Source organism: Tiliqua scincoides, chromosome 8, assembly GCF_035046505.1.
Source record: "Tiliqua scincoides isolate rTilSci1 chromosome 8, rTilSci1.hap2, whole genome shotgun sequence".
Lineage (NCBI taxonomy): Eukaryota > Metazoa > Chordata > Lepidosauria > Squamata > Scincidae > Tiliqua > Tiliqua scincoides.
In genome coordinates, this window is record NC_089828.1 from 45,315,558 (window position 1) to 45,326,829 (window position 11,272).

General features: G+C 45.7%; 1 protein-coding gene across 1 annotated transcript; it reads left to right on the forward strand.

The window, feature by feature from the left end:
- The first annotated feature begins 3,131 nt into the window (after positions 1-3,131).
- TMIGD1 (transmembrane and immunoglobulin domain containing 1) lies at positions 3,132-10,221 on the forward strand. Its single transcript, XM_066636443.1, has 6 exons — positions 3,132-3,387; positions 5,279-5,377; positions 5,603-5,881; positions 7,304-7,582; positions 8,473-8,576; positions 10,177-10,221. The coding sequence occupies exons 1-6, from the start codon at positions 3,132-3,134 to the stop codon at positions 10,219-10,221; spliced, it is 1,062 nt and encodes a 353-aa protein (XP_066492540.1).
- The last annotated feature ends 1,051 nt before the right edge of the window (positions 10,222-11,272 follow it).

The window sequence follows — 11,272 nt, forward strand, 5'->3', positions numbered from 1 at the left end:
AGTGATTCATTTCGTCTTGTGACTATTTCAGTGTGTTCCAGGAACAACTCTCTACTTCTAAGGTGCACTCCACTTTCATCCGTCCCCAGCTGGATTTTGACTTGTGGAGCTGCAAACTGGCACAGGCCAGTTAGTTCATCCAGTCTGGTTTTCAGTATTTGTTGCTGCAGCAGTTGTTGCCAGACATTTGAAAACAAAGAGCAGGAATTTCCATTGTACATAGTTAAGCTGTGATCTTTCTGTATAATTGTAAAATTATAGTCCGATAGATCAAAAGACCATTTTGGTTTGGCTCTCTGCAAACCTCCTTCATAGTTCCCCCTCCCAATCCCTAATGATCTGACCAGTTCTCATGGTAATAATCATCAGCACAGTGCAATGAGTTGTTTTGGGGTTTTTGATTAAATGTTAGGTGAATACAGATACTAGAATGTTTATAGGAACCCAAAAAATGCGGGGACAAGCAGTCTGGGTCCACTCAGCCATGAAGCTTCCTGGGAGACCTTGAGCCAGTCATTATCTCTCAGCCTTACCTACCTCACATGGTTACTGTGAAGGCAAAAGGAGGGTTGGAGCCATGTACACCACCCTGAGCTGTTTGGAGGAAGGGTGGTATAAAAATGTGGGGGGGGGGGAAATAAATTATGAGGGGCTTGAGGACAATTTGAGAATGTCCAGCTACAAGGCTCTTTGAAAGCAAGATGGGCACATTCTAAACATCTAGTGGTCCGTGGCTATCAGTGTTTACATTTCCAGTGATGTGGCATCACGGGTGCTCTGGTCAACAAGAGCAAAGGAGAATAAGGCAGTAGGAAATCAGTCAGGTTACAGTCAGGTTACAGGATCCCCTGGGGGCTGGGGATAAGAATAGGCCCTCAGTTTGGCTGTACTTGTCGTAAGAGGTGACTAAACAGCCACCGGGTAGATGGGACTCGTCAGCCTGGGAAGGCAGCTCATCTGAGAGAAGGAAAACTCTGATCCCAAACCTCCACTGCCTTGTGGCTACATCCAGTTATGGAAAAAGCTTCAGGAATCAACCTCGAGGCAAAATCCGGAGCCGGAGTCCCTGAGGCAGTTCATGGCTGAACACAGTCATGTTCTGGCAACTCCTGCGACGCCGCTGGAACCACCCATATTGGCTTCTGCCTTTCCATTGGACCATTTCAGCAACGTGGAGAGGGGGGTTTGCTGCATGGGTAACAGCCTATCCTCCATACCTGCTTTACCCAGGCTTCGCGCACTGGAGAGGACACTCTGTTCCAGAAACACCATTCAGAGCGTGACACCATAGTCTTCCAAGACTGAAGGATGCCAACAGGATCAAGCTGGAAGGCCATCCAGCTGTTAAGGGAGGTGGAAGAGATAGCATTACAGAATTGATGGTCAGGAGGCGGGGATGATGCCCGCAGCCTAAGAGCAAGAAGCAGGCAGAACACGTTGAACAAGAGGGGCAGCGAACCCAAAGACGGCATTTCTAAACATCTCTTTTTTTCTTTTCTTGTTTTCTCTTCCCCACCTTCTTCCTCTCCACCTTCATCTTTCTTTTGTTCTTCATCTGCATCTTTATTGTCATCAGAGCAACAGGCCACTGAGCTAAGACGGTGTGTACACAAACTCCAGCCTCAAGAGTCTGAACTGCACCGGGTTGGCCATCCTAGGGGCTTGCATCCTTAAATACAACAGATAGGGCTTAATCAACAGTACAATAATTTGGAAACTGATGCAATAACTTCTGTGCTTTTGTAACTGAATAAAATTTCTTCATAAGGTCAGTCTGGTCATTCCAGTTAACCCAGTCTGAATAATGGCTAAGTAAGTCCCTCTTATTAAGACCCCTCTTTTGCCGGAGTAGGGTCTAGAGTATGATTACATCTGGACCCGGTGGGCCAATGTTGTGTAACGCTAGTGTTTACGGGCACTGGACAATCCCCATTTCAGAAGAATTTTACTCTATTAAACTACTGTACTCCACTGTTTGCCCCTTATACTTGGAACTTCCTCCCAGAATACCTGAATTATGCCTCCCTTCCTTCAAATTCCTTCCTGGAACTTGTCATTTCCATGAAGCCTTTGACACAAGCTCCTCATTTGCTACTGTAACTGAGCATGTAACTGCAATAACTGCACACTCTACCCCTGTTTACCCCTGCCTCCATTTCCTCCCCATCTTTGTCTTCATTGCCTTGGTATCTAGATCGTGAGCTCCTCAGGGCAGGGACCTGTCTTCTCATTCTCTGCAAACTGCATGCCTGTGGCTGGTGCTCTAAAAATAATAACACTCAGCGCTGCTCTAAACTCAATGAACAGTGCCAGGCAAGCCATCATTTCTGGTTCCATCTGTTGTGTTTTTCTCAAGACTGAAATTTGAAGGATTGCTAAAATACAAGGCTGCGAAAGGGCAATGCCAAATCCTGTGCTCTGGCTCCCTCTAGTGGCCACTCTACCACTACAGGAAACCACAAAACTGGAATGGATGCAATGGATACAGCAAGTCCAGGGGGGCACTCACGTCCCACCTAGGGATTGATAACTGAGAGCAGTTGAAAAAGGGTGGCTGGTCTATTGCTTACTTTCCCTTGGAACATGCAGGAGTATCTGGGTGTGGCCACAAGTGAAAGTGGGGCCCATGTGCTAGAGCAGTGCTTCTCAATACCACTTCACATGGTCCAACTATTCTAAGTACCACTAGAAGTAACAGGTGATGGCATCACCAGTTACTTCTGGATTGGGAGGCCAGATGTGATGCAACGAACACCAGTAAGAGGCTTAGGGTGGACGGGAGAGCTTTTTCAAGTGCAAAAAGCATGCTTTGGAGCTCTGCCCACTGAGCCAAGCCTCCTACCACTGTTTGTTGTGTTGTGTTCCTAGTCTCGCTGCTGGGCAGCAGGTGTCCAGAGGTCCTGCAAGTACCACCAGACACCACCTCAAGTACCACTGATGGTACCCGTACCACTGCTTTAGAAACACTGTACTAGAGTCAGGTTGGACCCAGTTTCAGACTGTTCTCTCTGGCTTGCTGTACAGTGGATCCTTTGTAGGATTCCTTTTCATTTAGATAAACTTAGCAAATGTATTCACACACTTTCTTGTATCACAGCAAAGGAATGAGAAGGATCCTTTTGTTTGGTAGAATGACTTTGGATGTGTTAATGCTGCCTTTTGCCAACATCTGTGCTGTCCAACCATATCATACTCAGCCACTAATGCAATGCATTTCCAACATGTTTGTTTATCGCTGCCAGGCCTGGACTAAGTGGGCTGAATTAATGGACATGCACAAGGAAGATACTAGTGTCTTCTTCCTCAAGACCTTGCCTCAAAAACGGAGACCTGGGTGCCAAGGAGCAGAACAGGAGTTTAAATGGACAATGACTACAGTTCTAGAAAGTGAAGTTGCATGTGCTTGCATATTATAATGGAGAAGGTAGCATGTCTTGTTGGCTGCCATAGGCAATTTCTAGAGACCGATGGTGTCTGCTGCACATAATATAAGGCAAATTACTTCTGGATTTGTACAGTTTGGTATTTTCTTGCTCAACACATTAATGTCTTCTCAATTTTTGGTGGTGGTAGGAGGGGGAATTGGTATAATATTAGTATATAATTTTTATACAGTACCCTACTGCTACAGTTTTGTGGCTTAGGGCCTAATCCTATCCAACATTCCACAGTGATGCACACTTAGGGGTACTCAAGGCGGCTTACAGCATAAAAACACAATACAGAATGCAAGATTAAAACAATACTAAAACATTAAAACATAAAACAAAACAATAAAGTAGATCAGACCACAATGGATCAGATAAGACTATTAAAATTAAATTCATTAAAAGTGCCGGCTCATCATGTCAACAGTCAAATGCCTTCTTAAATAAAAAGGTCTTGAGGTCCTGCTGAAAGGTCTCCAAAGAGGGAGCTGGGGGGAGGGAATTCCACAAGCAAGGCACCCCTATCGAGAAGGCTCTATTTCTTGCCACCATCCAAGAGGTACAGCTAGAAGACCTCCCTCTGATTACCTGAGAGGACAGATAGGATTATAAGGAAGGAGGCAGTTGTCCAAATACCCTGGTCCTGAGCCCTAAAGGGCTTTAAAAGTCAAAACTAGCACTTTGAATTGTGCCCAGAAATGAACCAGCAGCCAGTGTAGCCACCAAAGGTGGAGGTGGCACTAGTCAGAGAGTGTAGCAGCCTGAAGCCGCTCCGTTCTTCCCGGGAACGGGGGTTGGGATCCAGCATAACTGCTGGATCCCAGCCCCGCCTCCCACTCGCCGCCCACCCACCCCCAGGGCCGCCCATTGCCCACCCTTCCCCCACCCAAGAATGCCTCCCTCCCTCCTCCTCCCTGCCCTTTTCTGTCTACCTTTTCCGCAGTTGGCGCAGGCGGGCCGACACAAACAACTGAAGGGAAGCCGGCATGGAGGCTTATGTCAGCCTCTGCAGGCCGGAGCTTCTTGGAGTGCTGGCCCGGCTTCCCCTCAAGGAGGCGCAAACGTGCTTTACGGTACTTTCGCGACCCTCCTAGGCCGGCCCAAGGGACCCAGTTTGGATTGCGCCCCTAGTCTAATATAATAATAATGGTCCTTGAATTCAGTTCCTTTGAGCTTCTAGTGCTGCTCAAGTGTAAAGTAATTCTATTTATGAAAAGGCTATGTGCTGCACTCTGGGTCAAAATCGGTAGTGGCTGACCCATTAACATGCAGTTAATCTCTTGTTACTCATTGCCTTGGCCTTGCCCATAAATTGGAGAAGGGAGATCAGCTGGCACTTTTTGGGCGACTGAGAGAAGCACCCAGTGTTTACCAAGAAAGTCCTTGAAGGGAGCAAGGCCTTGAACTCGACTGGTGTGACTCACTTGATTCTGCACTACAATAAAGACATATAAGTGAGAGTGGCTATAAAAGCTCAAGAAGTTGTAGTTTTCTCTTCCTTCCCAGAAGAGCAGCCTCACGGGCCCTTCCCAGGATACCCAGGGTATCTATTGGGGTTTTGGGATACAAGGGTGATGGATCAGAAAAGCACTGTTTTCAAGTGCCACTTCTCATAGCTTTCAGAGGAAATTCACCAGCAAATCAATTTCAGGATGAGAACTGGGAGAATCAAGACTTCCTGCTGTGCCTTGACTGCTCTCTGCTTGTGGCCTGGGCTGTGTGGGTTGATCTGTGGGTGCTTGGATGATACTGGCTGGGGGTGGACCTGGGTGGAAGAGTTCCTGCAACTTTATGGAAAAATAGTTACGTCTCTAGACACCCAACAATATCTTGCCTCCTTTCTGCCACAGGTCCTGACGAAAGCGCATCACAGATGGCCCTAAAGGAGATTGCAAGAGTCCTTTGCAGAGCACCTCTCCTCGTGTTTGTGCTTTTGCCTTGCATTACAGGTAGGCAAAGAGGTGAATCTGCAGGCTCTCTATTGGAGGGAGTGAAACTAAATCCTCTCTATATTCATTTCAGCAAAGTCAGTAAGCTTTTGATTTTTGGGAAGGATCAGAGATAACTCAGAGATAATGGTTTTCTGTTTTCAAGAAATATGGCTTAGGCTGAAACTTCATGGATGAAACTTAAGGAATCTCTTTGTAATTAAAACAAACCCTTTCCCTATCCAGGTGTACAGCTGACCATTAATGCCAACACTGCTGACTATCGGCTGCCAACCACTCCAGGCAGAGACCAGTCCCTTTGGTGCACAGCACATAATCACACTCAGGAAGAGGAGCTGCTCTGGTTCCGAGATGATGGGCGGGTCAACCTGAAAGATGGAAACCAAGTTAACGCCAGCAATATCTGTGTCTCCCCCGTCACAGTGGATGACAATGGAGTTTCTTTTACCTGCAGATTGGCCCGAAATGGATCTGTCCAGGTCTCTGTGGTACTCGATGTCAGGTGTAAGTGATTCTGCAGATTGTTTGCTTATGCTGTCTGCCATCCTCTGCTTCTTGTGAAAATAATTCTGCTTCTGTCAATTGAGGCAGACCTGTAGGGGAGAAATGTAGTGCTGTGCAAATTACTAAAGCCCTACACCCTGATCTTACTCATCTCTCTTTATTGCTGGCTTCTAAGATTTCACCAGTGCTGCCAACTGGTTTCATGGCTGCCTTTTCTACCTTAGGGGCTAGACTAGCAATTTTCAACCTTTTTCATCTCACGGCACACTGACAAATCATTAAAATTGTCAAGGCACACCATAAGTGTTTTGACAGTTGACAAGGCACACCATGCTGCTGGTAGGGGGTTCACATCCCTCAATGGCCCTATTAATAAATGATATTTATTTAATAAATAAATTTACCAAAGCCCTCAGCACACCTGTGAACCACTCGTGGCACACTGGTTGAAAAACCCTGGGCTAGACATTGGCTTTTTTATGTTAGTTGAACCTGAAGTTCCCAGGATTCTAAATCCTGTGTCCCTCAAAGCCCAATCTTAACCTGCACTGGAACAAGCAGGCCATCGTGGCCTGTGCTGTATCCAGCACAGGTTAGGTGCAGGCTGGAAGTCACCTTGTGGTAAGAGGATATTTTCCCCCTTACCCTGTGTGAAGCCTGCCTATGGAGCTACTTGGATCTGCTCCAGCTGTTTAGCTGGTGCAAATCCTAGCAGCCATGTAAGGGATACAGTCCTATACAAATTTGATTTTGATGGCGGTGTTATAAAAGTAATAGTATTCAGTATTTGTATATCACTGTTTGAATGTACAAAGCACTGAATGTGTGTATTTTGTTGTTATCCTTACAACTACCCTGTACTGTGTAGTATAACTACCCTGTACAGAAGAGTATAGTAACAACAACAATCTTTTGTTGTTATCCTTACAGCTACCCTGTACAGGCTGCAATCCCAGACACAAGTACCTGAGAATGAGTCCTGTTGAACTCAGTGGGCTTACTTTTGTGTAGACATGCATAGGCTGTGTTTTTCTCTAGCACAATTCTATGCACATCTACTCGGAAGTAATACCCATTGAATTCAATGAGACTTCCAGGTAAGTGTGTATGGGATTTCAGCCTTAGTATTATTCCCACTTTGCAGATGAAAGACTGAGACAGTGGCCTTCCTATAGAGGCAGAAGTGAGCTTTGAACCAAGGACTTACTTGTAACCCATTCTGTGAGCCACCATACTACACAGGTCTCATTTATCACTATTATTCTGTATTTCATCACCGGACACCAATGCTAATCAAGAAACAGAAGGATTTTTGAATGTTTTTTTCATATGTTCAACCCAGAGCAGGGTAGGGGGTGATGTAGAGTGGAAGCAGGGAGGAATGGTTGGTGCTCAGTGTGCTCCTTTATTTTTGCTTAATAGTCCTACCCATCCTCAGTGGTCAAGACCCTCCCACAGTTCAAGAAGACAGAGATGTGAGCATTGACTGCTATGTGAAGGCTAACCCTCCAGCAACAATGGTATGGGAAAAAGAAAACAGCACCCTCATCCTGGATAAGGATCACTACCAGGTTTTCCAGACCAGCGAACTCTTTCAACTGACAATCAAGAATGTCAAGAAATCCGACAGTGGTGCCTACACTTGTGTGGCTGAATCTGAGTCTAGAATTGTGAGGCAGGATTTCTTCCTGATTGTTGAAGGTAACTCAGCTGCAATGTGATGTCACAGTTGGCCCAGCGGGTGAAAGCAAGTGATTTGCTGGCCATTTTTGTCTTGAGGCTCTGCTTCTTTGAATCGGGTCCCTTTTGTGTTTCCGAAATGGCATAAAATAGAAAGTGGTGTCACTAATAGGGGTGCAGACTGTACCAGGTGACACCTCAGGGGGGTTGACATCACCTGCGGCCAAAATTTTGGAAACCTTATGGAAAATTTGTATTTATGAATAATACCGTCATGTTATATATCATTGGAAAGGTACTATCATGCAGAATGTAATAAAACAAACCCTGTTGAATTATCTGTATTCTATCAAAAGGTATTGCCGATTAACCAGAAAAAGAAAGAAAACACAACTGCCTTATGTCACAAAAAGTGGGTTTTCGTCACTCAAAACTGACCAGTGAGACTGATTGTTCCAAGAGCCAATGAGGTGTTATTATGATATTGTAGGCAAGCAATAAGGTGTTAGCTTACTAACTAGAACTTGTTACTAGAACTCTTCTTCAGTTGTGTGAGCATCATCAAGTTGACTACTGGTTTTTTTGTTGGTTACTGATTTGTTGAGTGACCTGTACTGTTATATATTAAAACAAAGTTAATGGGGGTGACACCAACCCTAATGATGTCACTGCACTTAGGCTGTGCGTGATCTGTATGATTTAGTATGATTTAGTATGAGAAGAGGTCCATCATGGGGCTGACGCAAAGAGGTCTCACAATGGGTGAGGCAAATCCTAGTGACACCTCTGAAAATAGTCACAGTATTTGGCAGTCATCAGATATTTAGACAAATGCAGGAATGCATTTCATGAAATTTATTGTGCAAGTCCTGTATGCAGCTAAGGTAAGGTTTCTTTGGTTCACCCAACAGATTCAAGACTTGCTTTTCCAACTGAAGCTGTCATTGCTGCAGCTGTGGTGGTTTTGCTTCTTTGCATTTTTGCTATTGTGTCTCGAAGAAAGAGAATATTTAAGGTAAGAAGTGCCTTGTACAGCAGAAACTTTTAAATAAACGTTAAATGGTGATATAAATAAGCTTGAGCCCCTTGAGCCCAGAAGTGACTGCAGCACTTCTCATGCTAGAAATTTAAGCACTGGGTGTGAGATGAAGACGGAGCAAATAGTTTATAAGGGTGTACTGCCTAGTGGGTGGCATCTTGAATGCAGACCCCTGCTTTTTGTTTCCTTCCCTTTACTGGACAAACTGGGGGAAATTGGTAGTGAATTGCTTTCACCATCCAATGCTAGGGAGCCCAGATTCCTTGAGGCTGTTTTAAGGCTGCTTTGGAAAGGCAAGTGAACAGGGAGCCCCCAGATCCTGGCAATTTCTCATAAAACTTAACAGTAAATAGTAACAAAATATGGACCATCAAAGAGATGTGTCAGATCTGATCTGAGTGAACTTGAACCAAGTAGAAGAATCAGGCAAAATATAAGCAGTTTATTAAAAGGGGCTAAGAAGTTTTGGCAACAACAGGGAAGATCATTGCAGGTGATAAAGAAAAGCATCAACCTCGTCTTGACTAAACAAAAGAGGAGCGTGAGATTTAATGACAAGAAGATTACAAAGTGTAACATTGGCAATCTGGATATAATCCTGTTCTGTGCTGCACTCCTTGGTACATACTGCAGACTGCAGTACATACTGCAGACTAAGAAGGTACTCAGCAGAGGGCCAAATCCAATCCAACTTTCCAGCCCTGATGTAGCCATGCCAATGGGGTGTGCACTGCATCCTATGGTGGGAGGTAGTTATGGAGGCCTCCTCAAGGTAAGGAAACATTTGTTCCCTTGCCTCTGGGCTGCATTGCTTGAAAGTTGGATAGGATTGGGCCCTTACTTAGGTAGGTGACCTCTGAGGACAGCCATCTGCACAGGCAGTGCTGGCAAGAGATGGTGTTATCCCAGCAAGCTTCTTGCCACCCCAGACTTGGTACCTCCTTTCAGTGAAACAGCAAAATTGCTCCTGTAATTTTCCTGAAAGGGAAGGCTTGACAGATTGACTAATTTCCCAGTTGGATTCAGCTTTCCCATCAAAACAATATTGGTACAGTATTTTAGAAAGGACAGTAGACTTGGTGCATCACCCTAACTGTGCACTGCTTCAAGCTTTGCTGGGGAGGAGAGAGCAGCCAGGGCTTGAGGGAGAAGATGTTTCCATCCACCCTTTCTCAGAAGCACCTGGAACTGAATCCTACGAGGAAAGGATCCTACCTGAATCCTACCTGAATCCTACGAGCGAAGGATCCTACCTGGAACTGAATCCTATGTGGGAAGTCAAGCCTTTATTCTTTGCATCTAAGGGCCAAATCACATGTTATCCTAAATGCATAAGGTAGTCCAGTGTGTATGTAGGTGAATGTTGTCTTTTTAAACAGCAGCTGGGAGGCCACAGAAAAGAGTGAAACAAGAGTGAGGTGATGGAGGGCTTTAGGACGTTGTGTCTCCAGCTTTTACTCTTTTGAAAAAGAACAAACACACCAGGCCACAGTACATGTTTAGGATCATGTGTATTTGGCCCTGCAACTTTATGCACACATCAGAAACTAATAATGTTTGTTACCTTTTTTTTAAGTGCTTCAAAAGGGCAGGTGTATCACCAAGCTCCACAGCTCTGTAAGTACCATGTGTTTTGTGACTGGTCCTTGTTCAGCAAGTTGAGTTATGATAGACGTATTTCACAGTCTGGTCCTAAATGAGCTTACTCTGAATGAGGCTGCCCGTTGATGCCAAAAATCCAGTGGCCTCCTCTTTCCTGTAAACCCATTTCTGCCCAGCCTACAGGTGTACACATTTGATCCCTGTTGTGTATATGCATCTTTGGGCAGAAATGGCTTTTAATTAACATGTCACTTGTGCAAAGAATTTCCTGCTGCTCTCCAAGTCTGGGAGAGCTGCCTGTCTCCCAGTCTGCCATCCTTAAAAGGCTTCTCAAATCTGTTGCTTCACTTTCCCTTAGGAAAAGCCATTTCTAATGCCTGCAGTGGCATAGCTGGAGGGGGGCGGCGCACTCAGGCTGGCAGTGAGGCGGGCAAGCCGCCCCTCCCTTTGGAGCCATTCCTGGCAGCGAGAGCAAAACGGAGCCATACGTCTCGCTGCCAGCCTGAGTGCTCCGTCTCCCTCCAGCTACGCCACTGGATGCTTGATATATACTCTTGGGATTGTGGGCTAAAAATAGCAAACTACAGTCTTTTGTGTTCTCTTGTGGATAAAGAGAACCTTCCCAGCAACAAGAGGGCCTTTTTATCCCTGTTTCATACCCATGAGTTAACCCAGATTTGTAGCAGTTGTCCCTGGCTTGTTTCTTTCAGTACTTGACAGTCCAGTACTACTGACAATTGGGCTGTCACACGCAGCCTTTGGCGGCAGCATAAGAACATAAGAACAGCCCCACTGGATCAGGCCATAGGCCCATCTAGTCCAGCTTCCTGTATCTCACAGCGGCCCACCAAAGTTGGCCCACCAAAGCAGAAGCAAGTTTCGCTGTCGCAAAATGGCTACCAATGGAGTGCACAGTGCTCCGTCAGCGGCCGTTTTGGGAGTGCTACTGCACAAGGTGGCAAGGCTCCCAGTCCGCCATCAGAGCTGCCTACACCTGCTGGAGCATGGAAGGCAGTGGTGGGGGCAGGCAGGGGGCAAAACTGGACAGGGAAAGGGGTGTAACAGGCAGG